This window comes from Cyanistes caeruleus, chromosome 14, assembly GCF_971803275.1.
Source record: "Cyanistes caeruleus chromosome 14, bCyaCae1.hap1.1, whole genome shotgun sequence".
NCBI classification, from domain to species: Eukaryota; Metazoa; Chordata; class Aves; order Passeriformes; family Paridae; genus Cyanistes; species Cyanistes caeruleus.
Window position 1 is genome coordinate 19,802,703 of NC_141714.1, and position 27,802 is coordinate 19,830,504.

A 27,802-nucleotide genomic window follows, 5' to 3' on the forward strand; every position below is an offset into this window, starting at 1 on the left:
AGCCCCGTGTTGCTGATCACAAGTGTCTCACAGGTGGCTTTGTGCAAGGGCTGCTGTCGGGCAGAGCAGCCCTGCTTCCCTGCTGGGGTTACTCCGCTGCAATTCCCTCATCCTGCTGCCGAGCACTGGGGCTGCCATCGAGCCCCCATGACATGAGGCTGACATTCGCTTGTGACATCTCATTCTGCTTTAAATTAAACCCCCAGCAAGCCCAGCTGGCTTCCCAGCAACCCTGTGTGTCATCGTGAGGAGTTTGTGATGTGAAGCTGTCTGCTTCACGATTCGTGATTTTAGCTGAGATTTTTAAATAGCAGAAGCAGACCTGGTTGGTTTTTGGGCTGAGCACTAAATCTGTGTGTGCCAGTGTGCTGGTGAGCCATTTTGCGTGGGCTGGAGGCTTGGACAGAATGAATGTGAGGGAGCTGCCATCGTCCTCCATGCAATGAATAAACCCAGAGCTGAAGGATTCTCCAGGTCAGGACTAGGAAGAGCTGTAAAGATGCTAAGTTATGTTCCTAATGACTTCAAGTGCTTGGTAAAGACATCTTCTCCCTCAAGAGGGAATAAGCTGGCACAGGCTGCAGCTGTCCTGCACAGGCAGGGGTGCAGTGACCTGTCCTGGTGGGGTTACCATGGCTGAGCAGAGGTGTGCCTCAGGCTCAGCACGTCCCTGATTCTGCCCAGTGACCTTACGTGTTCCTCGTCACTCTCTGTGCTTTGGCTGGGGCAGACAGGTGAATTTTTGAGCTCCAGCTGCCTCATTTCCAACAAACACGGTGCACTGAGAAGCTGGAAGCCGTGAATACAAATATCTGAATTCTTGAGCTAAATGCTGTTTTTCCCTTCCCCTGCCTGCCCTGACAGTGTGCTGGGGAGGAGAAGCGGGTGGGGACGCGCACCGTGGTGGTCGGACACCGGCCCGTGTCGGACACCGAGGCGTGCGTGGCACAGAAGTTCTGCGACAACAGGATCGTCTCCTCCAAGGTGAGCTCCCCCTGCTCCTGCTGCTCTTCTCACCTGCTGCTGCTTGGCAGTGGGCTTGGGAGCCCAGAGTTCCTCGAGGATGAAGGCAAAGATTGCCCTGCAAGCAGAGCAGCCTGGTACAGCCCTCACACACGGCTCCAGTCTCTCAGCGTTTGGTTTTTCATCCTACCAGTGCCAGTGGGGGTGTGGAGAAGTTCCTTTCCTGTAGGCTGGATGAGAGCAAAGCACATGGACATGTTGATTTTGTAGGTTTGGGGGGGGGTTTGGTCTGTTTTTTTAAATTTTCTTGCATCCCCTTTGGGAAGAAAAGACAGGGTAGGTGTATATAGTGCAGCATGAGGTAACAGCATCTCAAATTTTATTATTATTATTTTATCAAGGGACATAAAAATATGATTTTTTTTTTGGTTCTGTGGGATTTTTTCTTTCTTGAGATAGGACAAAAATAACCATGCTCTGTTTATCCCTTTGGATGAAAGGGGGGGAAACATTCATATGGTATTAATGCAGCTTTTGTTTATGGTGCAAAACTGTGATGACACCCATCTGCCTTCTGCTTAGCTTTTTTCCATGACATTCATGAAGCTATTTCAAAAGATTTGGAGCCAATTCGAGTAAAATATCAAACAAGTGGCATTCCATATTGTCAACACAGCTGGATACGTATCCCAGCGCTTGGGATTCGTGATGCTCAGCATACACTTATTTTAACACTTCAGTTTTGCTCTATTGAGCTGCAAGGGGGTTTTTCCCTCTCCTTTCTTTCTTTATACATCTTGGATCTTATCTGTTTTTGTATGCCTGGGGGTTTTTTTTGGGAGAAGTTTTCCGTCTGCTGGTGTTTAACTTGTGTAGCATTCCCATTGACGTTTCCCTGGCACACGGGGGGAGCCTTCAGTGAGGACACCTTCCCCTCTCTGTTCCCTCCCTGACAAATGGTTTGCTTTAGCACTAATTTTAGTTCTTCCTTGATTTATTTTTGAATGTTATGTCCTTGCTCTTTTTTCCCTTTTATATTTGCTAGGCCTGGGACCTGACCAATCTCTTTTATAATTAAATGGACATTGGTCTTGAGACTTGACTGCTTATTTTTTTTTTATTCCAGACAGACTGAAAGAGAGATATTAGAGCCATTATTTTCCATGTTGTTCTTAAATTCCACATGCTTTCCAGAGTAAATTATTCAGCAGCCTTCTTAAAATTATAATGAAGCACAACCTAATACTGAATTTGTATGAGCAGCATGGCTCTTCTTTTGCCTTTTTTTTTTTTAAACAAAAGCAGCTCTAAGATGGTTTTGGGAATTTGGAAAAAAATGTCTCCACTGTGGGTTATGCTGTGATGATGTCCCTATCAGCCATGTGCCTTGGTCTGTTTGTGAATCCCCTTCTCTCCCCACAGTACACCCTCTGGAATTTCCTCCCCAAGAACCTTTTTGAGCAGTTTAGAAGAATTGCCAACTTCTACTTCCTCATCATCTTCCTCGTGCAGGTAAGAGCTTTGATGCTAAGAGCAGGTTTTATTTAGGCACTGATGTTAAACACAGCTCAAACAAGAACTGAGCTTTAAAACTGTCTGTGCTTATAAGAAGTTTGGAAATTTTTGATTTGGAAGCTGCATTAGAATTCTGCCACACCATCCAAGGCATAAAAATAATTTGAATATCTGGGCCTGTCTGAGATGGGGTCTGAATGACTGCTGAAACACTGAGAAACCGTCTTATTTCTAACTGTTAAGATCATTCAATCACTGAAAATATACTTGATGCTACACAGTTAAGATCTATTCTTTTGTCACCGTTACTTCTTCTGTTTCACAGCTCTGTATTTCTCCAAGTGATATGATATTTTTGTCTCAGATACGAGTTGCAAGGCAAGCAGGAGAGATAGGATGTACTCAGTAAAGTTCAGAAAATGCATAGGATGACTTTGGGAAACCTGAAGCTTCAGGAAGTTGCTCTTCATGGGCAAAACAGCAAATTTATTACAGGCAGAAACTTTTCCTGCTCTGCTTTGTGGCTTGAGTGTAGGGACAAATCCTGAGGAATACTCACCTGTTCTGTCATCCGAGAAGGTGCTGGGGCAAAGGGAGTTTGGCAGAATGGCTGCAGTGCCTCTGCTCACCTGGGGCTGAGCACACAGCCAGTCCTGGGCTGGAAACAGACCCCAGAGCAAAGGCAAAGGCGTGCTGAGGCTGCTGGGGTTCTGCTGCTCAGAGCTGGGCGATCACTCTGGCTCCTGTTTAAGCAGTGAGTGCCTGCAGTGTTCAGCTGTGCAGGGAAGGGTTCTGATTTCCAGTCCCTGTGGCTGCTGTAGGAGCAGGGATCCCAGGCCATGGCTCCTCCTGGCAGTGTGACATGAAAGGCCAATTTACTCTGCCTGGCTTGCCTCCATCTCTTCATTTCACTGGCGTTGCTCCATTCTGTCAACCCCAATTTGTAATTTGCCTTGAGCTGAAGCGATACCCTGGAGTCAGGATGTCCTTTTTGTGTAGCTGGCCACTTAGTGACGTGCTATTACATTTTATCTATTGACCCTGTGGCCGTGGAGAGCGTGGAATATTCCTGATTCTAATTACAAACCGGGTTCCAGTCTAGCTGTGTGCCCGTTTTAGGCACAGGTCTCTGCAGGTGAGAGAAGAGCCTGGCTGTTCCTCCTTGTCTGTGTTCTGTGTTCCCTCAAAGCTGGGAAGCAGCCCTCATGATCAATTGGAGAGCAAACAAAGCCAAGTGAGCAAGGCCAGCCTGGCAGCAGGATGGAGCAGCCCTGCCCCTGGGTGCTTGTCCTTCTGGAGATGGCACTTGCCCTAAAAAAGCACTCCAGGCCACTCCATTCATTTTAAGTAATACCAAGGCTTATGCCTTGAAAATGCCACCTGTATCTTAAATGTTTGTGCTTATATTTAAATTTCTGTGAATGAATGGGGCTGCATGAGGAGTGAGGTGTCAGTGCTGGAGGAATTGCCTGCTGTGTCTGCCCTGGCTGCTGGGGAACACTTCAGCAAAACATCTGTTTCTCTGAGACTGCAGATCCAGCTCTTTAAGCCAAAGTATGTGCATTAAACATAAAACACGCTGCACAAACAGGGCTGCAGTTCTTTGGTTCATCTGTTGCAGCTCTCAGGAGCCTGCAGGGAATCTCCTGCTGGAAGGGGCTGGCCTGGAGTGAGCACAGTCCGAGTGTGTGTGTGGACAGACCGGGCTGGTGGCAATCAGCTGTTTCAGGAGGCAGCAGGAATGAAAAGAGTCTCTTTGAGGAGGAAAGTGGAGATAACTTCTGGAGTGTGGTCCTTAGTGTCCTGAGGAATCTCGTAAGAAGGAACTATTAAGTAACTGGAGGACTTTTTCACTTCTAAGTGGGTTCAAATTCAGCTGTTGAGGTCCTAAACCAGTCCAGAAATAGTTTCAGAGGGGTCTGCCTGTGTCCTGGCTTGCTGCTCGTGTGTCCCTCAGCTTTTCACCAGCCACAAAGGGGAAGAGTAGAATCCAGCCACAGGGCTTTTGCAGCCAAACTCCAAATACACTTATTAACTATTCCAGGCACTTCATCTGATAGTGTGTTCCTATATCTGTAATCCTGGATCTGTGTGGGCAGACATTGTACTGTTTTTTTACATAGATACACACAACTCCATCTTGTCCAGTGCAGGAAGCTCCTGCTGGACAGCAGGAGATGCTTTACTTTGCCCTTCTCAGCAGAAAGCCCAGGTTCTTCTTGGATTCCCAAGATCTGTCTAATTTTTGCAAGGTAACTTTTGGCTTCCTGGCCTGTGACAGTGCCCCGTGAGTGTCCCATGTGCTGTGTGCAGTGTCTGTGTGGCACTTGGCACTACCCTCACTTGAGGCTGATCCTCCAAAGTGTGCTTTCTACCAGACTTTCTGCTTGGAAGCATTTTACACCCTTTTGAGTGATCCAGGCTTTCATGTACCTGGAAATATTTTTGGTGTTTATCTTGGCTTACCCTCCTGCTACTTAACTCATCTGCCATTCATCTGGCTGCTTCTTGTGGTGTATCTCTTCCACTTCAGAATCTTTTGGCTTTTCTCTCTGGGTTCAGTAGTGCAGGGTAATATGACAGCATTTCATGGTCAAAAATGTCTGTGTAGCTGGTAGGAGGAGCCCTGTCCTTAGCACAGCTTTTTACAGGCAGCCTGAAACAATAAATATCCAAATGCTGCTGTTTGTGAGCGGGCTGGGGAAGCACAAACAAGAGACAAAGTCCCTTTGTGGGGACACAAAGCCTTTCTGCTGAGTTTCCCCTTTCATCAGAGCCCTCATCATCTGCGTCTCGTGCTCCCAGTCTCTCCAGGAGCAGCAGGGAAAACGAGCAGTTTGTGGAGCATTGGCTGGGAAGGTGGAAAGGGCTCTCTCCCACTTACAGACCTGTCCTGCCATTCTTACCCTTTCAGGGCCTGGTACAGTCAGAAGGAGCAGTGGTTTCCCACAGCCTGAAGGTTTAATTAGTGATCCAGGGCCTTGCTGGTTTCCCTGGTGCTGCCTGGAGCCCTGGGCTGAGCTCGGGGAGGATCCAGCTCTCTGCCCAGGGCCCCTGTGCTACATCACACTCCGAGCTCCAAATCTGAGAGCTTAAAGACAAAGCCTGCCTTTCTCTTTTACTTAAATATTCATGTTCTGTTCTGCAGTGTATTTCGTAGGTAATTTGGGCTGATGGGTGTTATTTTTAGCCTCCCAGTGTCAGTGGTTCAAGATGACTGGTACTGCCCTCCCTTTCATAACCAGCCCTCGCTTCCTTTTCTCCTCTGCTAGGCTCTGACCTGCCCTCAGTGGGATGAGCACCCTTTTCCCTCCATAAGCAAAGTTTTGGTTTCTTCTGGTGCCTAGCCCAGGGCTCAGCAGTGTTTTTCTCTCTGCAGGTAATAGTGGACACCCCAACCAGCCCCGTGACCAGTGGCCTCCCGCTCTTCTTTGTCATCACTGTCACAGCTATCAAACAGGTACAGGTGTCTGTGGGGAGGAGAAGATGCTCTTTGAGACAGGTAGAGAAATGGATTTAAATAGACTCAGAAGCCACCAACATGTGCTGGGAGGTTTGCTGCACCCTTCTTAGAGGGTGAGATGGGCACTGGTGCTTTTCAGGAGATTTGCATTTTGAGTGTGGGTGTCTCCTGCTCTAGCAGTGTAAAGCATCCCTGTGCTGCTGAAAGCAGGCCCTGAGGGTCAGCAAAGCTTTCTGCTCTAGGTCTGGTGGTACTTGAATGTTTTTCCTCTTAGAAACACTCTGAGTCCTCTCAGAGACGTGTTCCAAGTGCAGCCCACGCTCTGCTCCCATGTTGGTAGGTGGAAAGGACAGGTTCTGTTCAGCCACTCAGCTAGTGCTGAAAATGTGTACTCCTCATCTTCTTGCAGTGTTAAAAGACCTTTTGCCTCCCATCACAGGCACACATGCCATTTAAAATTTCCTGACTGAATAATAAAAAAACAAGTTTCTTCTACGGGGGCTGGAAAGGGAGAGCTAGAATAAAATCTCTCTGCTTCAAATCTCGCTGTTTTATTCTTCCAGTAAAGACTGAAGAGGAAGAGTCTCATCCTGCGTTACCATAGGAAAGAGATGCAGGCTGCTGAGTGTATTATTCATATTATCAGTCTGTTCTTACCAAAGCTGAGAATAATAGAAATGTGTTACAGTAGTTTAGCTGCTCGTTGCATGCCCCGCATGTAGATTATTTTTGTGTTATTTTCATCTGTTCTGAATCTGTCAAATATGCATATGAAGTTTTTAAAATAAATCGATTCAGTCTCAGCTGCTCTGGTTGATGTTTTGTCAGGCATGAAGGAGGTCTAAGGGCGGTTGCCTTATTCATTGTTTTAATTTGTCCCTCTCATCCTCTCTCCTTTTTCATGAGTTTACTCACTTTGTTACAAGTTTGTGTTGCCTGTGTCTGTGCCTTAGGGCTACGAGGACTGGTTGAGGCACAGAGCTGACAACGAAGTGAACAAAAGCAACGTCTTTGTTGTGGAAAATGCAAAGCAAGTGCGGAAAGAGAGTGAAAAAATCAAGGTAAGTGTTAACTGAGAGCTTGCATGTGTGCCTCACTGAGGCTGAGGGGACAGGGAAGGAGGGGTGTACAGGGTTAGAGCTGCCCCAGCCTGCTCACTTTCAGATGAGATGCTCCCAGAGCTGTTCCCAGTTAAGGAGTGAAGCTGCCTTTGATTGCTTTTGAAAAGCTGTCTCACAAAAGCTGTACCCAGGCTGACAAGTGACAGATCTGTCAGCATTTTGCACTTCTCCAGGACAGACAGTCCTCTTCTGTTTCCAGCTCTCCCAAGGACACCAGGAAGGTACATTTAGCTTTGATGTTGATTTATCACACCACACTTGAGGCAAGTGCAGTCTCCTGCTCCATCGAGATTTAGCAGAGAAATAAATGCTGGCTGTGTATTATGTGTGGGTGCTGTGAGTCAGTGTGGGGCTGGTGGCCCCAGCAGGCTGGGAGGGATGCTCAGTGCACCTCTCACACCCTGGTTTCCCTTTTAGCCAAGGTGATTTCTTTTAGGCTTTGAGTGAGGCTAAATCGTGTAATAACAACTGAGAGGACTTGTCATGTGAATGTTTCCTTTCCCCTAGGTTGGAGACATAGTAGAAGTGAAAGCAGATGAGACCTTTCCCTGTGACTTGATATTTTTGGCCTCCAGCAGCACTGATGGGACCTGCTATGTGACTACAGCGAGCCTTGATGGCGAGTCCAATTTCAAGGTGAGGGGCAGCGTGTGGAGCTGCTGCCTGGGGATGGCCCTGCCTGCAGGGTGGGCACTGTGCTTGCCTGGAGGCTGCTGCCATGGAGCCCACCCCATCCATGTGTGCCTCTTGAACAGCTCCTGCCTCCTGTCTGCTTCCAGTGTGTCAGCAGTGAAGCCCTGGGGGATTGTCTGTGCTCTGTTTTGTCTCCAAAGGCCACTCCTGCTGGCACTGCCCCAAATTGGATTGTCATTTATCGATATGGCTTGGCTGTGTTAGTGCTTCCCTGCTCCAGCCCCACTGTGAGCTCTGCTGCTGCAGGGCAGCAGTGCCTGCAGCTCTCCAGCTCCTTTCCAGACCTGCCAGCACTCCTGTTACTTAACCAAGCATTTCCAGTGAGATTAGGGACTTCTTTGAGGCAGCGTGTCTACATTCATTTGGGGAGTTTTTCACCAGCATCATTTCTGGGATCTTCTCTCCCTTTCCCTGAAGCGAGCAGTGAAACTTAACACTGGTCTTGCTCAGGATGAATATTTTCAGTCTGTTTTCTTTCTTTCTCTATCTCCCCTCCTCTAAACTGGGGAAAGAAGCAACAAGAACTGATATACGTCAGAAGACACGAACATTTGGTTGCACTTGAGTTTGATAAATATTTATATAGATACTAGCAGCTGCAGTAGTAGGACTGGGAGATACTTTAAAATGACATGATTCATTCCAGCATACTCTGAAGTCAGTGGGAATACCACTGTGTGTGGATCTGGTGTGTTTATCTGGGATTTGTGGCTCTCCCCTCTGGGTGGCTGTTAATTGGGGCTGGATAACCTGTGTGGGAGCTGGTGGCACAGCACTGGCTCCACTGGTGAGGAGGAGCTGCAGCTTTGAAGTGGCTGGAGGCTAAAAATAGCTAGCCATGTTCAAAGGGTATTGCTTATTTGTGTCAGGTGTATTATATGCATGAGTTCACATCACTCTGGCAGAGTCTTGGCTCTCACTAACTTGTGAGTGTGGAGATGCGATGCTGAGTTTCTGTATCGAGCACTGTGGTGGTTTCTTCTTGGTTTGTGGATTCCTGTAGGTGACTGGGAGCTGTCTCCTGTTTCATGACGAGGTGAAGATGAGCTTGAAGGGGAAGAGAGAATAGAAAAGCCAGCTCTGTTTGGGGAAATAGATAGATAATAGATATTAGGAACCAGGGTTTGCTGCAGAAGGGGGGTTGAGGGGAGCACACTGGGGTAATCACCAAACCTCATCTGCAGGGGTATCTGCTGCCTTCCTGGTGGGGATTTTGCTGCTATTTGGGGCATGTCAGATGCAGGTATGGGAGAGGTGCCTGATGAAGTGTAACTGGAATAGTGGAAGAGATTTTGTCAGGGTTCTGTCTTTGAAGCACAGATCTTTGGCCAACAAAAGAACATGTGTTTTCTAAATGCACTGAAGGATGTGAAGATCGTGGAATTGATTGGGAGGTGGCTTTGAAGTATCACTCAGCAATTGCAGGATGTCTCTGCTGATGGGAGCATCACAAAACCCCACACAAGGGCTGGCTTTGGAGCTGGGCGCTGCAGGAGCAGCTTTGACCTGTGCTTCACAAAAGCTGTGATCTATTCCAGGGCTGCACGTGTGCTCGGGCATTTTCAGCTGGAAAAGGCAGGCAGGTTAGCAAAGCAGCACAAAGGTGGGGATTTCTGATGCCATGACTAGTGTGTGTAAGGTGGCCGTGCCTCCCGGGACGCGCAGGGACGGGGACGCGCGCGTCAGGAGCGCAGGAAGCGTTTTAATGAATTTGTTTATGAAGATGGATTGAGGCAGCCTGCCGTGCAGCCCGCCGTGACTGGGAGCTCTGAGTAGCTCCTATAAATAGAGCCTGAAAGGCAGCGAGCAGATCCTTTGTGGGCTTTTCAGTTAATTATGAGAGATGAACCTTTGCAGCAGCAGCTGCTAAAAATAGCTGGGAGTCTGTCAGTGCTCCACCCCATCCCTGGTGCTGGGGTCTGGGTACCATCAGGAGCCGGGGCAGCTGGTCCCCAGGAGCCCCATCCTCACCTGCAGCCTCCCCTCCACCCAACCAGGGCAAAGCCAAGGATGCTCTGCTCTTGGTGGATGCCTGAGAGCAGCCGCTTGCTGCTGTGGTTTCTCTCAATCATTGGTGACTTCATTCTCTGCTGAGGGACGCTTTGTGGCAGCGTGCTGAGGGCTTGGGAGAGCTGCTGGTGCTGGCAGCCTTGTGCAGGGGGGCATTTGAAGGGATGGGGTGTGGAACTGGGGGCTGGGATTGCTGCTGGGGCTCGTGGTGACGCTGCTGTGCTCCTGTGCCCAGACTCACTACGCGGTGCGCGACACCACCGTGCTCTGCACCGACGAAGCCATCGACACCCTCACCGCCACAATCGAGTGTGAGCAGCCACAGCCTGACCTCTACAAGTGAGTGTGTCCCTCCTGCACCCTGCCCTGCCTGGTGCCACCCCCTGCACACCCCTCAGCACCATCACCTGGGGCCATCTCCCTTCCGTCAGAGACCAGAGGTGTCTCGGGGCAGTGCGAGGCCACGGGGCCCCCTCTGAATGAGGATGGCAAAGTCTTCAAAGCTCAGTGGCTTTGCAGAAAAGCCTCCCCTGTGCAAGACTTTGTGTGGTATAATGAGCTGGTTTTTGTCAGCTCAGCATGTAATGGTCCATGTAGCTATTCTCAGGCCACTCTACCTTCCCAGCAAAATGCCTTGGGCTGAATGACTTCCAGGAGTGGGTGATGTGTGTGATGTGTGTGATGTGTGTGGGAAACCCTTGAGGGAGGTTTTCTGGGGTGTGTTGCAGTCTGTAATGGGGCTGTGCTGGGGTGTGTGAGCACTCCTGAGCCTGGGCAGTGTGTGCCTTCTCCCTGTCCTGAGCACAGCCACCCCTCTGAAACATTAAACTCTCACATTCACTTCTTTCTCTATTTGCTTCCATTTCCTGTTAATTACTTTGATTATCTATAATGTGTTTGTAATACAAGTTTCTCATATTTTTATGACAGATTTGTTGGAAGAATTATCATCTACAGAAGTAACCAAGAGCCTGTGGCCAGGTTGGTCTTGCAGCTGTCTGTTGGCCCTCCTCAGAGGGCTTGGGCATCTACAGAGAATTTCAAGGATTTGAGCTTTTCCTGCCATCATTTGGGAGTATTTTTTTTTCTTTAACCATTCCTAAGATTTCATTCTAAAAGGAGGCCTCCCTTCTGCCATCCTGTGGTTTGTTTGAGCCCCTTTTGGGGAAGCAGTGCAGGATCACCTGGGACTGTCCTGCCCTGCTGATGCAACACAAATTTAGCAGGCAATGACAAAATATTGTCATTGGAAGGTAAGAAAAAACTCAAACATCAGAGTGTTTCACAGAAAAAAAGAGCAAATAATGTTCATAAGCCATGCAAAACATCTGGCTGTCACCAGAGCACGTTGGATGGGTTTTGTGCTCTGGTGGGTCTGTTCATGCCCTGGAAACAACAGAGGGTCACTCAGGCTTTCAAAGAGAAATAAAAACACAAGTGGGGCTGTCAGCTTTGATGGTGCCATTGATTGATTGGGCTGGAATGGACAGGATGATTTTAACACTGCATTTTTATAAAAGTACTGGAACATACTGGATCTGAACATTTTGCAGTAATTTCTCAAAAGTCTTATTGAAAATCCCCCAATAAGAGTGGAGCTTTGCATTGGAGATTGTATTTGTAAGGTGAAATGGAAATGTAATTATATAAAGAGAAACAAATTCAAGCAAGGCCCCAATTTAACATACAAATCCTGTAACCAGACGTAAGGAACCTTAGTTTATATCCTATTTATGATTTTATAAAGTAGTTTGAATGTTCTTCAAGTGATCTAATGTTATCATTTCTTTTATGTTTAGGTCTTTGGGTCCTGAAAACCTGCTGTTGAAAGGTGCTACCCTCAAAAACACCAAGAAGATTTATGGTGAAGTTATTTTTGTTTGTTTATTCAAATAGTTCTGATAAATAATGACAAATGTAGACGTTCACTACTAAATCTGGAGAGGGAACATATTTCCCTGCCTAGCTGGGCTGTACAGCTGTGGGTCTCACACGAGCTGGTTGCAAAGTGGCCAGGGTGAAATTGGGAGGCCCTGGCCCTATCTGCAGGGCTCTGTTAAAACACCAGAGCAAGCTGTTCTTGCCTGAGCCACCATGGGCAAGGAGCTGTCCCCAGGTGCTGTGCTGGGGACACAGACACTGCTGGTGATGGCTGTGATGGGAGAATGATGCTTCTCCTGACTGTCCCTGGTCCCTGGGCTCTGGGACACAGCAGGGACATTTCTTAGCAGCCTCAGGGTTTGTGTGGTTGAACAGTCCCTGGGTAATGGCTCTTCCTTCAGCTGGGATTGGGGTTTGATGTAAACACCGATGCCCCTGATGGCTGAGTGCCAGCTGGGTCCCTCTGGGGCTGCCAGTCCCTTATGAGCCCTGCTTTAATACCCAGCAGGAGTTGCAGTCTATACTGGAATGGAAACAAAAATGGCTCTCAACTACCAAGGGAAATCTCAGAAACGGTCTGCAGTAGAAAAGTGAGTATTTATGTTCTGAAAAATATCAGTAAAACCTGTTGGGTTTGGGTTTGTTTTTAATGGAAGTCTTGTACAGAAATAATCCCCTAATCCACTGCCTTTTGTTTCAGATGCTCTCTGATTGCATGGAAAAATCTGGGTATTTGAGAAAGTATATCTTGCAAGGATCATTTTTCATTTTAATTTTTTTTTTTTTAATTTAAAAACAAAATTAAGAAATGTTAACATATATGAACCTGACCCTGACTATCAGCAGTGTCAAAACACTTGTTCTGTAATTCCCTTCTTAAAAGTAAGGAGGTCCTGTTCCTGCCTATTTACATGTTTTTCTGTATCAAAATAGCTGCAAGAATTTAAAAAAAGAAACCTGTTTTTCAGATCTATCAACGCTTTCTTGATAGTGTATTTGTGCATCTTGTTGGGCAAGGCCACTGTGTGCACGACTCTGAAATACGTCTGGCAGAGTAATCCATTTAATGATGAGCCTTGGTACAACGAAAAGACCAAAAAAGAGAGAGAGACCTTCAAGGTAAGTGGATTTGTATTTCAGCACCTCCTCCAGCTTTACTTATTCTGGCTGTTTTGTTTAATCTGATGGTGCCTGCTGCCAGCCCTGGGAGTCCTGTTTGCTCACAGAAAGTGCTGTTGTTTCCTTCGGTCTCTCCTGCTGTTTGTGTTTCTTTTGTGCCTCTCTCATGCTTGTGCACAGTGATATTTGTGTGGAGCAGGGCAAAGCATAGATAAATACTATATAATGCAGAAATGCAGCTGATTTAACCTGGGTCCTTATCTGAACTCGAGCTGTCTTTCAGCTCTGAATAGGTAAACTTGAACTGAGGCCATGTCAACCAGTTTGTTAAACTTGCCGAGACGTGGGCACTCAAGCCTGAGAGAGTGAGTGTGTAGAGACCTTCATTTGATGGGATATTGAGGAGGATGTCACTGCACCACTGGTACCCTTGCCACTGGTCTCAAGCCACCTGCTCCTTTTTCCTGCTTGCTCGGGGTCAGGATGAGCCTGTAGCAGTTTATTCTGACCACAAATACACTTTTGAAGCATTGCTTTGGTCACTGTGAAGCAGTGATGTGTACTGGTAGATCTGCAGAAGGCAGTGGGATTTTCTGTGCCGAAGGAAAATGGGATTTGGCCCTGTATCTGGGCTGTATTTGTTTCTGTGTTGTTTTTTCCTGTTTAACCCTTTCTGAGAAGCTGTCTGGAATCGCTGAGGTGCTGCTGGAGGTTGCCCCCAGGTCCTGACATCTTCTCCTCTGTCCTTTGCAGGTCTTGCGGATGTTCACGGACTTCCTGTCGTTCATGGTCCTCTTCAATTTCATTATCCCTGTCTCCATGTACGTTACAGTGGAGATGCAGAAGTTCTTGGGCTCCTTCTTCATCTCCTGGGACAAGGAGATGTTTGATGAAGAAATTCAGGAGGGAGCGTTGGTGAACACCTCGGACCTGAACGAGGAGCTCGGGCAGGTGAGCACGGGCTGTGTTTGCATCTGTCTGGATGGAGATGTGGATGGAAGTGCCCTCCCTGCAAGGAGCCCTTGTAGTGGCATCCCTCACGCTCCCCTGGGGCCAGAGCTTCACCTGCTTTGGTGGCACTTTCCATTTAATGTGATTGCACTGGCTCTGTGAGGCAGATAAGGTTATAAATAGTGCATGAAAGAGGAGGAATTGGGTCACGCCAATTGTTTCCATATTGGGCAATACCAGGAGCAGCTCTGCGTGGCAGGGTGCTTTGCTTTCACTGCTTCAATTAAAAATTAAAAATCCTCTGACTCTTTGGGGATTAATGAAGAGGTCTGCCCAGTCATCTCCCTGGGCGTGCAGAGCACGTGCAGCTGTGCTGCTGCTGCCTTGCTGGGGCACCTGGGCAGCTCAGGCTTCCCTCTCTGATGAGTGCAGGGCATGGCTAGTGCCTCCTGCTTTTGGTTCTGCATCAAAAACAATAATAAAAATACACTTGGAGTAGTAATAAGCTCATTGAAATACAGCTCCAAGATGAAAATCCCCCAAAGGAGGCAGCAGACCTGCAGCAGCAGCTCTGTGAGCAGCAGGGCTGTAGCAAAGGACCCAAGAAAGTGCATGAGGGGAAGGTGAAGAGCCTGAAGACAAATTTTAGTCTTCAGAAGCTGCCTCCCATCACCTGTGCTGGGAAACAGAGGGGCAAAGCAGCAGAAGTGCAGTGATGTAGCGGGACACCCGTGTCTGTTCTGCAGCGGGGCTGGGAGAGCCAAGTACTCCCCAGCACTGGCCCAGGTGCACTGAGGTGCCCCAGGCTCTGTGTCTGGGCTCCTTCCCCGGCCCCTGGCAGCTGTGTGGTGCTTGCAGGTGGAGTACGTGTTCACAGACAAAACAGGGACTCTGACAGAGAACAGCATGGAGTTCATCGAGTGCTGCATCGACGGGCACAAGTACAAAGACTGCCTTTCAGAGGTGGATGGCTTCTCCCAGACCGACGGACCCCTCAAATACTACGGCAAGGCTGAGAAGGTAAGCAGTGTGTGCTGCTGGCTGGAAGGGTTTGTGGCCAGCTCCTGGCTGGGTGAGGCATGCAGCTGGTAACGAGCTCTCCCTCCCTCCTGCCCAGAGCCGAGAGGAGCTGTTCCTGAGAGCCCTCTGCCTGTGCCACACGGTTCAGATCAAGGAGGCAGACCAGGTGGATGGGCTGATGGCACACCCAGAGCGCAAATACACCTATATCTCCTCTTCCCCAGATGAAATCGCTTTGGTGAAAGGCGCAGAAAAGTAAGAATGTGAAGATGTTGGCTTTTTAATTCACCCTCTCTGCTGGGAAGGAGGGAGGTGAGGGTGGTCTGGAGGTGACAGATGCCTTTGCATGGTCTCTCTGGGAACTGTGCTGTGGTACCAGTGCTGGACCTGACCTGCAGTCCTGTGAGCCTGTGGGTTTGAATGAGCTCTCTGTTAAAGGGATGCTCTGTAAAGGATCTCCCCTGAGCAGCTCCCTGGGAAGCCATGGTTTGCATTCACTGAGGACAGCCCCAAGTGCTGCAGTGCCCAGGTGTGGCAGAGGCTTCTTTGCTGCAGCCCACATGTGCTTTAATCCCCTAGAAACAGAGACCAGCTGCCATGTGCACATTGCAGTGAAATGCTTTCCTTGCCATGCAGTGGCAAAATAATAGGATGCTTACTTTTGTCAACCCCACATCTGAATCCTGCCAGAGATGCTCCAGGGCAGGCTGGGTGGGGCTTAGAGTGACCTGGGCTAGTGAAAGGTCCCTGCCCATGGCAGGGCTTTGGGTGATCTGTAAGATCCCCTCAGCCCAAGCCATTCAGTGATTCTGTGCTCTTTGCAGCCCCTAGGTTTTAGATGGAGGCTGGTGCAGCTGTGTATACTTGCTCATGGCTTGTAAAGCTGCCAGAGAGCCAGTGGACCATGTCCAGAGGCTCTGTGTGTCTGTGTGCTCCAGTGCCCAGGCTCTCCAGGGGATGGGAGCAGTGCCAGGACATCACAGCAGGCTCTGCATGGAGCAAACAAACATCCAGCCGTGCTCCTTAGCTCGGGCTCACCCAGCTCTCTGCAGTGCAGAGGGTGAAACGAGAACATTGTTGTATGATATGTGCCAATGGGTGTTTTCAATGTTGTTCTGTCCTTTTGTTTATTGACAGGTATGGTTTCACTTTTCTAGGACTTGAAAACAATTTCATGAAAATACGAAACCAAAAGAATGAAACTGAGATGTAAGTGCTGCTGGGGCTGCTGAGGAACGGGGCTGCTCTTCTGCACCACTCCCACCCAGCTTAATTGAGTTTGGTCAGCCTGGCAAGGTCAAAGCTGTTCCCTGAGGGCTGTCAGACCGTGCTGACCTGCCCCAAAACTCCTGTCCCATTTACACAGCACAGCACATCAAGGTGTAGGTGACGTTAAAGGCTCACTTGCAGAGTGATCCATGGGTGGCTTTCTGATGTCTAAATTCAGGTCCCTCAAGAGCCTTCAGTCCTTTGTGTGTATCCTTCACCTGTACCAGGTTGTGCAGGTGGCTGCAGGGATTCACGAGGTGGCTGCTGACCTTATGGGCCGTGGCTGGGGCTCACAGCAGACACTGTAAACCTGAACTTGTGATACTGCTCCATACCCTGTAACCCCCTTTTCCCCCCTCCCAAGCTGAAAATAGTTCGATTTTACCCTGTGCTCACAGCTTGGTGGACATCTGTGAGTCACTGGCCTAATCCCAGCAGTCCCTGATAACTTCCCTTCACAAGCAAGTTTCACTTCCTACTTCCCTCATGAAGAAACTTCTTATTTAAGTGGGAGACTCGGTGTTACTGCTTGTGGCACGTGGTGCCCCGTTCCCTGCTGAGCCCCTGCCCAGCCTGGGGCCTTGGTGCACTGCTGGCTACCCACACCCTCAGTCCCATGCTCAGAGCACCACAGGACTACTGGAATTTGGGTTTTCCCCTCCATTTTCTCGTGCGGTAGCTGTGAAATTCATTCCCAGGTGGCTGATGCCACTTGTAGGGTGTATTGATTTCTGCAGCTCATTGTTAGTGATTTTCTGTCTCAAATAGTTATTTTTCTATTTTTCCTCTACTGAGTCAAAGCTTTTTTCTTTTTCCAAAGGTACCAACTCCTCCATGTGCTGAACTTCGACCCCGTGCGGCGCCGAATGAGTGTCATTGTGAGAACCAGCACAGGTACAGGCCAGCTGCTCTTGTGGCCTCTCAAAGCTGTGTGCACAGCTCTGAAACACATCCTCCTCACTCCTGTCACCCACACCAGCTGGGCTTTTCTAGGCTGGTCTAACTGAGTTCTGTACTGGGTTAATTTTCCTTCCTAGCAGCTGTTTGGGAGCAGCAGCAGCTCAGGGGATGAGAACAGTGACCCTTGGAGAGCTCCCTGCCTGCCTTGTTCCAGGCTGGAACAAGTACAGGGAAGACATGTGAAAATGTCCCCTGGGTGGGATGGGGTTTCATGGGAATAACAGACAAAAATTCAGAGGTCACCATCCTTCTCAGGTGTCAGTCCTGTAAAGTTTGGGATGCTGGTGTTACCCTCCCTGGAAAGGTTGCCAGGGGTTACAGGTACAATGTCCAGCCTGTTGCAGAAAACTTGCTCAGAGACAGGTAGGGGCACCCAAAGTCTCAGCCAGGTCAGCCACAGGTTTTTCACAGGCTGGTCAAGAGCCATTTTTGGTAGCCAGTTGGGTTTCTAGCAGTTCCCTCTTCAGTCCTGCCACAATTCCTCCCTCTGCATCACTTGCTTGCTATTGACATTAAGTCTTTCTGCAGCTTGTGAGTGCTATAAACTATTTATAATTTGCTTTTAGGAAAGTTGCTTCTCTTCTGTAAAGGAGCAGACTCCTCTATTTTTCCAAGGGTGCAGCAAGAAGAAATCCAACAAACAAAAGTCCACGTGGACCGCAATGCTATGGTGAGCACATGGGTGGAACTTGGCTGGCCCCTGGGCTCAGGAAAGCCTTATTCCAAAAATAGGGATGTGACCTTGCTTTGGAGGGAAGTGTTGAAAATGTGAGTGTCACTTCACATTGTTTTGGTGCCAGGCTCCTTTCCTTTTCTGTTTGGTTGGCTTCCACCTTTATTTGATATACTTATATGGTCTCCATCACAGTTGTGTCCCAGCATCTCCCAGGCAAGTTAAAAATAGAAGTAACATCAGCAGCCTGGTCCCAGTTCTGGTGGCACCCAGTCCCTGCTGCTGCACGCTCTCAGCCCTGGTCCTTCTCTTAGTTTCTTTCTGCACATAATAAGCAGCACCATGATTGCTCTGGTGGGAAGAAGTTACTGTATAAACACAGAAAATTGCTCTTTTGACACAAACCAACAAATTCTCCTTGCCCTCAGGGTCAGTACTGCCAGAAGGGCTGATGGTAGACAAAAGCACCAACCCTGAAGTGAGGAGCTGTAAAGAATCTGGATTTAGGGCATTTGTCCACTTTATTTTCTTTCCCTCCCGCTGCCAGGATGGCTACAGAACACTCTGTGTGGCCTTCAAAGAGCTGACTGAGAAGGAGTATGACAGAATTGACAGACAGCTCAATGAAGCCAAGATGGCTCTGCAGGACAGGGAGGAGAAGATGGCCAAGGTTTTTGACGACACAGAAGCAGACATGCACCTGATTGGGGCTACTGCTGTAGAAGACAGGTAAAGAGGGGACTGCAGCACCAGCCCTGTGCTGCCTGTGGTTTCTCTGTGATGTGGCCTTGCAGCCCAGACTCGCTGTGGTGGAACTGAGCAGCCAGGCAGGTGCTGGCACTGTCCAGGGCAATTAATTACACCATGGCACAACCCATTTCACAGTGCCCTAGTTGCTTAAATTGGCTGGTGTAGTAGGAATTGGGATTTATTAATGAAACTACAGAAATACTTGCACTTCTAGAGAGTGAATTAAGCACACAGCATTAATTTGCACATCAAAACAAATTCAATTCCACATTCAGTTATAGTAACTGCAAGTGTAAATTAAACTCTTACTGTGAGGCCTAAGAGTCAAGAGTATAAAGCAGTGATTTCTCTTGTTGCCTGCAAATAAAAGCTTGGTATTGCTGGCTTGTAATCCTGACTCCTGTGGCAGTGGTGTCCCCAGCATGGGAACAGTCAATGAGCTTCTCTTGGGCTGGTGTTGTGTACCTGCAGGCTGGAGTGGGGGCAGTGTGGATGGGGTGAGGCTGACTGTGATGCTTTGCTTGTGCTCGCAGGCTGCAGGAGCAGCTGGCAGAGACCATCGAAGCCCTGCACGCAGCTGGCATGAAGGTCTGGGTGCTGACAGGAGACAAGATGGAAACTGCCAAATCCACCTGCTACGCCTGCAGGCTCTTCCAGACCAGCACCGAGCTGCTGGAGCTGACGGCGAGGACGGTGGGCGAGAGCGAGAGGAAGGAGGATCGGCTCCATGAGCTGCTGCTGGAGTACCACAAAAAGCTGATTCAGGATGTTCCCAAAAACAGGGGAGGCCTGAAGAGGTAAGAGAGCCAGAGGGCCCGGCCCTGCGCCTTTCTGATGCAAATTTGGTACAGCAGGAGCAGGCTGTGGCCCTGGGGACTGTTCCTTGCAGGCACTGCGACTGGTTCCTTTGCTTTGCTCATCATCTCTGGTATTAGCTGGCTTTGAACTTAATTGCTCTGTTCCTTTAGTGAAGGGCACGTGTTAAGTCTAAGCTTTTTAAAATTGCTAAGCCCTGAAAAATGGATGGGAAGAAGATTAGCCCAGAACCAGTTTTTTTTTTCACTAAGATGATAAAAGCAGCTAGGCTGACTTCTTGGTCTGATTATGTTTCACACGTGTTCCTTGTTGTGCCCCAGGAGCTGGACGTTGAGTCAAGAATATGGACTGATTATAGATGGCTCGACGCTGTCGCTGATACTCAACCCCTCTCAGGACTCTGGCTCTAGCAATTACAAGAGCATATTCCTGCAGATCTGCCTGAAGTGCACTGCAGTCCTCTGCTGCCGGATGGCCCCGCTGCAGAAAGCACAGGTATTTCCCTCTCCCTGCCTGGAGCACGTCACTGCTGCTGTGACGCACGCTGCATTCATCAGCTGCGACTTGACCTGATCATCCTGATCAAGCAGGACTTCTCCAGGCTATGTGTAAGCCTCGTCTGAGCTTCAGAGCATGATGAAAGCACACCATTCTTTCCAGTCTGAATGCAGACCCTTTGTTTAATGTGCTGGCAGGAACCCGTAAGCCCAGGCCAATTAGAAATAAACAAAACCTCCCGGTTTGCTCTTTTATTATTTTTTTTTCCCTTTCCAAATTTGTCAAGTGGAGTCCGTGACTTCCTCACTCCAGCAGATGATGTCCCAGCCTGATAAGTGATGTGTTTCTGCACCCTGAGAGGCGTGAGAGAACCCACCTTTGGGAGAGCAGGGTCTGGCAGAAGGGAAGAGCAGGATGCTGCTGCTGGGGTTTGTTTTTAAATAATGTCCTTCAGCCCTGCACAGCTGGATTGGGCTCTTGCTCTGGTTGTGACTGCAAAGCAAGTAACAAGGGCTTTTATTAACCTGGTGTTATGTTGCTGCTGTAAAAGCCTGATTGCTTGTCCTGGGGGAGCAGTGGGAAGGTCTCTGGAGGCTTTTGAACTGAATTTTGGGTTCTGCTGCTGTCCTTTCTTTAAATCTTTTAGATTGTGCGAATGGTGAAGAACACAAAAGGAAGCCCGATAACCCTGTCCATAGGGGATGGTGCAAATGATGTCAGTATGATTTTGGAAGCACATGTTGGAATAGGTAAGAGTCCCTGGATCACCCATCTCTCAGCCCAGACCTGCTCTCCTGTAACACCACTGGAGAAAAGGGGCATGTTCTTCACCTGGGGCTGCTGGAAATGCTGTGGTGCCCCTAATGAAGGGAATCCAGTGCAGTTCATTTGGCTGTGGCTGCTGTGAGCACAACAGCTCTGTGGGGGTGTCTCAGGAGGCTGAGCAGCTGCAGGGGAATAACTGAGCTGTGGGAGATGCAGGCCAGCCCACGGGGAGCCAGTTCCTTATCTCCCATCAGGTTTGCCTAGACACCCTTCACCACCCTTACACAGGAAATCACAGGGCAGCCTAAAAACAGCTTAAAGACTCCAGAGGGCAGGTCTGAGTGTTGTGGAGCCAAAACCACACAAAGTGTTCATGTTTGGTCTCCTGGGGCACTCAGGAGGGAAACTGGGCCTTGGTCATGCCTTGGGACACTGAGAGATGTGAGCAAACCCAGTGGGCAGCATCCAGATTCCAGCCCCTTGGGGATTAACCCCTTGCCATGCTTCTGTCTCCAGGGATAAAAGGCAAAGAAGGACGTCAGGCCTCCAGAAACAGCGACTATGCTGTGCCAAAGTTTAAACATTTAAGAAAACTGCTACTAGCACATGGGCATTTATATTATGTGAGAATAGCACACCTTGTACAGTATTTCTTCTATAAGGTAAGGGGCAGTGTGCAGCTGATTTTCTTGGTTTATCCTATGCATTTCTTTGACAACAGAATGAAATAATAAACAGGAAAAAACCCTGTGGGATATTCTGTAGTTCTGTTTTCCTTCCCCAGGACAGGCTGTGTCTGCCATGTGCCTGTCCACTGACAGCAGTGCTTCCAGGGGAATGTGAGCATTCTATTGTCTCCTGCAGACACTAACTGCTCCCTGGATTGGTTTTGTGCTTGATTGAACAAGTGCCCTACCTTGTCTGATGTTGTAATGTCAGACACTAATGTCTGATAACAGGAAAAACTGCTTGGATTTAGACTGAGAAGTCAAGTGCTTCCCTGCTGACCATTTGTCTTTTGTTTTCCTAGAACCTTTGCTTCATTTTACCGCAGTTTTTATACCAGTTCTTTTGTGGATTCTCACAGCAGGTAACTTCCAGTAATTTGCCTATAAAAGCAAGATAGACAAGATAAAAAGCAGGTGGCATAATGAGGTTTCCTAGCAGAGACTTGGCTTTTGGCATCCTGTCCCTTCACCATCCTGCTCTAGAGGACAGCAGGAGCTGACCTTGTTGCTCAGCACTAGATCTGGAACATAACATCTTGAGACAATGACCGAAAACAAAGCAGTCTCCTTTCTTTCCTTTCCCATCCACCAGCTGTAAACACAGGTGGACACGTTCCTGAAGTGATGAGAGAAGGGTTGAGCTGGTTTGTCAGCGCCTGATTTTGCTATTTCTGCTTCTCTTATGAGAACAGGTTTTGAAAGGTTTCCTGCATTTCACTGCATTAAAAATGTCACTCAGAAGGAAGAATGGTTCATTCTTTTATGGCAGCTTTAAAAAAAGACACACAATGAGTGTTACAGAGCTTTGCTTAGTCCAAGTAGGCAACAGAGGGGCAGATCCATGTGGTGAGTGGGTTCATGTGCTTGGAGGCAAGAGCTTTGGCTTTCGTGTCAACTTAAGGGGCTTTTGTGTCTATTTGGGCTCAAAAGTAAAAGGAAGAGTAAATGGTGAGAGATAATTCCCTGCTTGTTTTGGCAGAAACACTTGCCTTTTTCTTTTTCTGAAAAAAAGAAGCTATAGTTCCTCTAAAACAGTCTAGAGAGTCTTTGGAGAACCACGGGAGGCATGGAATGTATTAATAGAAACGGCAGCACAAGAGCAGCAGGAGGAAAGCTGTGATAAAGGCTGTTTAGTCATGTTTTCCTGGAGGATGAGCTGGAGATGAGACCAGCCAGTTACAGACCTTGCTGTCAGTGGGAGCAGGTCCCAGGGCACGCAGCCTGCGGGTGCCTCGCTCCCCCAGCATTGCACAGAGCACGGCTCCCATCCAGCAGAGCTGTGCTGTGTGACAGAGGGATGGCTTTGCAGGGTATGTAGGAGACAAGGGCTGGAAATTTATGGTTTCATTTTTGTGTGGAGAGGCCTTTTTCTGTTTCTCATTTAACCTTTTCTTCCTCTTCTAAGCCACTGTATGATGCTGCTTATCTGACCATGTACAACATCTGCTTCACATCGCTGCCTATCCTGGCTTACAGCCTCCTGGAGCAGCACATCAGCATCGACACGCTGACCTCGGACCCTCAGCTCTACATGTGAGTGGTCCTGGGCTGGGTAAACCTCTGTCAGCCATGGTTCAGTTCCCTTGGTGCAGGAGTGTGAGCAGGTATCACTGTCCTGTGTCAGGGGTGGGATCACTGAAGGGCAGGAAAAGCCATTTCTGCCCCTCCTGGCTCAGCTGTTCCTGCAGGCAAGCTGAGCAGCCTTGTCTTTTCAGCCTGTTGCTACTTGTTTATGCCCTGACAGTATCTGGTCTGGCAAATTGCACTGCTGTATCTCTGTGAAAGAGTCAGCTGTAGGTGGAATTCATCCATAAGAAAAATGGAGCAGTGAGTGTGGCCAGAGCGTTCATTCACGTTACCTTTGAGCCAAGCACGTGATGGAGCGTGTAATGTAGGGAGGGGAGATGTAGCTTTCAGGAGGAAAAGAGATCCATTCATTTTCAGAAAGATGGATGTTTCTGAAGCCCAGCTCAGGCAGGTGGTTTCTCAGCTTGTCTAAATGGGCATGGTCCCCCAGGCTTCCCCTGCACAGGTCCCCTGTCAGAACCCAGGGAGCTCTGCTCATCCATCCACACATCGGTGTTCTGCCACGTTGCCCAGGGAAAGGAGAGCTTAGACTGTCTCTCTCTGCTTTGCTTGTTGCTTTCTCTGCTTGGCTGCAGCAGGGAGAAGCTCCAATCTTGCACAGAAACACAGACAAAACACAGAGATGCTTTCCATCTTCCTCCCAGCCCTGCCCACACACGTGTTTGGGGCAGCCCTGTGGAAGGAAGATGTTTTCTGGAGGAAACTGCCCTCTGTGCATCCCTGTTGCTAATTCCCCAGCCTGGCAGTCAGCTCAGCCCTGTGGAAAAGGCCAGCTCAGGGCTGCTTTGGCCAGTGGCTGTTGCTGTGGTGTGATGCTCCTCAGCAGTGAGGGAGCCACATGTGGCACGGCTGTGCTCGAGCCAAGGGTGATCTCTGTGCAGGGACAGCAAAGGGAGTTACCAGGTGCCTAAAATATTGTGTGAAAATTGCCTTGGGTGTAGAAAAAGCAGTGCATGCAGCAAGAGCTGTGAGGCTGGGAAGAGGATTGGGTGGTATTGAAGTAAACAATCAGAGCCATGGTCGATCAGAGCTCTATATTCCTTCACTCTATGGCAAAATGCCACAGTCTGTATTTTTAAATAGCTTGGTAATTGAATATTGTGCAACAGAGAGCAATAACAGCAGGCCCCTGTTCCTTCCCCTGGTGGGCTCTCTGATCTCTGGGCTCTGTCTGTTGAGGGGAAACAGCCTTATTTTGAATATTCATGACTGTGCATGTGCTGCTGGATGCAGGGCGCCCGCTGCGCTGCTGCTGGAGAAGTGCTGAGCTGCTGCAGTGCAGATCCTGACTCTGGAAAAAGCCTGTTTACCACGAGCACTGCAGGACAGAAATGGGAATGCAAAACAGAGCTCACAGGGAGGAAGCTGCTTGTATTTTCTGTCTTTGCAATACGCCACACTTCCAGTCTGGTTTGTCTTCGCTCGTTCCTCAGACCCAAAGTGTGAAATGTTGGAGCGTGGTCACAGCATCGTTGTGTGTAGGTTTCAGTAGGGTCTCGTTTCAGAAACTGCAGTTGCAGGAGCCCAGCACCACACAGGTTTGCCAAGTGCATCTTGCTGGAAATGGATGTATTGCTTTAGGAGTTAAGGAGAACAATGCAAAAAAGATGGGGACTCTAAAGAAAGCAATCTGACAAGATAATGATGCAGGGAACTGTTTTTATCTCCCTCCTGCCCCGATAGCTCCCCCGCACTCCCCAGGTCCTGTCCCTGCAGAGCTTTGCTCGTAGCCCATCCGTTTGTTGCTGCTGCTCCATGCCAGATCTCATCCTGTATTCAGCCAAGAGCCTCCTGCTACAACCCCTGTGATAAAAACACCCACCATACAATTCAGGAGGTTATTTTCAGCCTGTGCAGAAAAACACCACTTCAGGGAACAGGCCTTGCAGAGCTTTTCTCAAAAAAGAACTTTGTGCATTCAACAAAAAGAGGGGAGCACACCACAGATTTTGTGCATCCCATATAGCTGCTCTTTAGCCTTACCCCACTTGTAAAATGGAGCAGATAATGTCAGATACCATGGGCAGCACAGGGGCTGCAAGAGAGCTTCAGGACAGCATTGCCTCTGCTCACTCTGCTTTTTTCATCCAACTTACCTAGAGGAGAAGGACAAAACAATTCATATGCTGAACCTCTTGTGTTTTCTCATGATCAGCAGCTGCACATGAGAAATGTTCTTTATGTGCTGGCAGGTATTTCTGTGGTTTCCCCCCTTGCCTCGTACTCCAAATCCCCCCAGTCCCCTTTCTGCTTTCCAGCACATGCTGAGCGTGGTGTGATGGGCTCGTTACTCCATCTCTTGGCAGGAAGGTGTCGGATAATGCCATGCTGCAGTGGAGGCCGTTCCTGTACTGGACCTTCCTGGGCGCCTTTGAAGGACTTGTGTTTTTCTTTGGGGTTTATTTCCTTTTCCAAAACTCATCGTTGGAAGATAACGGAAAGGTAACGGCAGCAGAGGGAAGGAGGACAAGTGTTTGTTCTGTGTGCTGCCTCTGATACGCCTGGCAGGGAATATCTGCGTGCTTAATCTGTGCAGCGTGTCTCGAGTCCTGTCCAACAGTGCAGCCTTGCTTATGGTGTGATTCTGCAGCAAATGCTTGAAATAAAACATTTTCCAGATCGCCATGGAAACAGGGCAGAGCTGGTTACACGCACTAGGTAAAATGACTAGTCTCACACACAGCTCTGTTCCAAGCCAGTCAGCTTTGCAGTGTGCTCGTCCCCTGCTCTGTGTGGTCCCAGGCACTGGCCCAGGGCAGGGGCAGTGCTTGTCCTTCCCCCAGTGACAGCCTGACCTTGGGTGTGTGCTTGGCTGGCTGTGAGCGGCTGGATTAGCGCACCTTGATGAGATGGTGCTCGTTAGTGCAGACAGTGCAGGGCTGGCTCTGTTTGGGGCTGTGATTCCAGCCCCTGGGGAAGGCTGGTGCTGCCCCTCTGCTCCTGTTCTGGAGGCAGCAGAGGTCCCCAGCTGCTGGAGCAGCAGGATGTTGTCCCTGCTGCCTCCTGCTCGTGCCTCTGCTGTGGGGACCAGCACTTGTGTCACCACGTCAGCGAGGTGTGGGAATTCCTGGGGTTAACTTGCACAGAAAGAGGAGGAAAAAAGATGGAGGTTTTTTTAATTTTTACTTTTTTCTTATTTTTTCTTATTTTGCTGGTTAACTGAGTACAGAGCAAGGCATTAGTGCAGGGCAGTTGCCATGCATTATTAGATTTTGGCTGATGGGAAACTTCTTTACAATATCATTTATGGCCCTTGAAAATACCTAAACTCTTTTTAGTGGCTAACACTTAGAGAAAATTTCAATTTATGTTTGTATATTCATACATTGCATCAATGCCAGCATTTATGGCCCCAGCCAGATGTAGTCAAGCCCCTGTATTGTCAAATCAGTGCTCTTTTGTATCCATAACCATTGTGGTTGTATTTGAATGAAACACGAAGCACTGATCTGTTCTGCAAATGCCTTCAGAGGTCAGGTCTGTGTGGCACTACAGTGAGATCTGTGGTTATGTTCTGTTCTGTAAACACTTATGCCTGTAAGAACTGCTACCAGCAATTGTTCATAATATCCATGTATGTTTGATTGACTCGTTTTTCACTCCTATTGACTTTAATTTTTTTGCATTTTTTGGAAACTTTTACATTTCACTTTCTGTTTTAATGTATGCATTCAGATCTTGACAGCCTTTGGTAAGCATCTCTCCCATTCATTGCCATCATTTGGATTTATATACAGTATCTGCTTTTCTTTGTGTGCGTAGTCACTAGTACCCACAAACCAAACCAGGTGGAGCAGTCCCCACCGGTGCCTTCTGCAGAGGGGCCTGCAAAGAGATGATGATGATGATGAGTGTGACGAGAAAGCAGAAACTGAGTAAATTGCCAAGAAACCCTGAAATGCAGGTGGTGCAATGACTTTGTGTCCTGGATCGACATTGCTGTTAGTAGGAGGTTGTCCCTGTCACCGTCCCAGCTCTGGTCACCCGTCTGTGTGGCACTGCATGGCTCGGGGCGGCGCGAGGCGTGCGCGTGCCTGGGGCCCTGCCGGGGCTCCTGCCAGCCCCCCCTGCTCCCTGCTTGCCCCCCGTGCCCCTGGCTGTGCCTCCCCCGCGGGGCAGGGCTGCCTGTGGCAGTGCTGTGTGTGTTTTGCAGGTGTTTGGGAACTGGACCTTTGGGACGATTGTTTTCACCGTGCTGGTGTTCACCGTCACTCTCAAGGTCAGCATCTCCCTCCCTCCCTGCCTCCCTCCCTGCCTCCCTCCCTGCCTCCCTCCCTGCCTCCCTCCCTGCCTCCCTCCCTCCCTCCCTGCCTCCCTCCCTCCTCCCTCCCTGGGCTGGGCACTGTGGGATCCTGAACTCAGAGTGCTGAAGATCAAGTGGCTACGAGCATTTTCCACCACACTTAAATCCTCTTTCTTCCATGGAGGCAGAAGCTGCTCACTTCCCTTTGTGTAGTCTGTGGTTTTTAGGTGTTTGTTTTGTTTGAGTTATTTTTCTAATTTTTTTCCCCTCTTTTGAGGACTCCAGTTGGTTATGGTTGACTTTTCCCCATGTTTTCACCTCTTGATGTTCAGTTCCAGCAAGAGGAGAGGAGCACTAAAGAATTTGGGTTTGTCCACCTTGTTTCAGACAGGGCTGAGTGCCAGAGATCACAAAAGCACGTGTGTCAAATAACAATAGCAAACCTATTTTGTTTCATGGAGCTTTCCAGAACAAACTGTTTGTGTAAGACCTTACAAAAGGTCTTTTGTGTTTGGTTCAGGACAGCAGGTGGTGACAAGAGGCAATTACAGTCCCTGTAACCTTTAGATGTTTCTTTCCTGTAGCATCAGGGGTTGCATCGAATTTATCCCATTAAAAAGTGTCAGTTACAATTAGGATGTCACTGTTTCCCTGCTAACACTGTGGACATTGAAACTGTTTTTCCTGGTGCCCATATGCACAGAGGTAGCTGTTTGGAGAGCCTTCATCCTTAATGTGGCACCAGTCTGAAGTTTCATATCAATACAATCCAGTACA

At 48.7% G+C, this 27,802-nt stretch overlaps 1 protein-coding gene across 5 annotated transcripts in view; it reads left to right on the top strand.

Moving 5' to 3' along the window:
* ATP11C (ATPase phospholipid transporting 11C (ATP11C blood group)) overlaps positions 1-27,802 on the top strand; it is a 53,067-nt gene that overhangs the window by 16,082 nt on the left and 9,183 nt on the right. For 4 of the 5 annotated variants that reach the window (XR_015276101.1, XM_086850022.1, XM_086850023.1 and 1 more), the window contains exons 2-26: positions 865-984; positions 2,386-2,475; positions 5,858-5,938; positions 6,895-7,002; positions 7,570-7,698; positions 10,001-10,104; positions 10,696-10,746; positions 11,565-11,629; positions 12,155-12,236; positions 12,615-12,765; positions 13,519-13,716; positions 14,575-14,736; positions 14,834-14,991; positions 15,874-15,945; positions 16,826-16,899; positions 17,532-17,635; positions 18,186-18,367; positions 18,922-19,185; positions 19,525-19,699; positions 20,349-20,451; positions 20,984-21,129; positions 21,498-21,557; positions 22,601-22,728; positions 25,089-25,224; positions 26,936-27,001. Coding sequence is in view for 4 of the 5 variants with exons in the window: in XM_086850022.1 (XP_086706148.1) it covers positions 865-984; positions 2,386-2,475; positions 5,858-5,938; positions 6,895-7,002; positions 7,570-7,698; positions 10,001-10,104; positions 10,696-10,746; positions 11,565-11,629; positions 12,155-12,236; positions 12,615-12,765; positions 13,519-13,716; positions 14,575-14,736; positions 14,834-14,991; positions 15,874-15,945; positions 16,826-16,899; positions 17,532-17,635; positions 18,186-18,367; positions 18,922-19,185; positions 19,525-19,699; positions 20,349-20,451; positions 20,984-21,129; positions 21,498-21,557; positions 22,601-22,728; positions 25,089-25,224; positions 26,936-27,001 (3,009 nt within the window). In the remaining variant the exon portion in view is untranslated. Of the gene's footprint in view, positions 1-864; positions 985-2,385; positions 2,476-5,857; positions 5,939-6,894; positions 7,003-7,569; positions 7,699-10,000; positions 10,105-10,695; positions 10,747-11,564; positions 11,630-12,154; positions 12,237-12,614; positions 12,766-13,518; positions 13,717-14,574; positions 14,737-14,833; positions 14,992-15,873; positions 15,946-16,825; positions 16,900-17,531; positions 17,636-18,185; positions 18,368-18,921; positions 19,186-19,524; positions 19,700-20,348; positions 20,452-20,983; positions 21,130-21,497; positions 21,558-22,600; positions 22,729-25,088; positions 25,225-26,457; positions 26,474-26,935; positions 27,002-27,802 lie in introns of all 5 variants that reach the window. The other variant, XM_086850021.1, reaches the window with a different exon arrangement.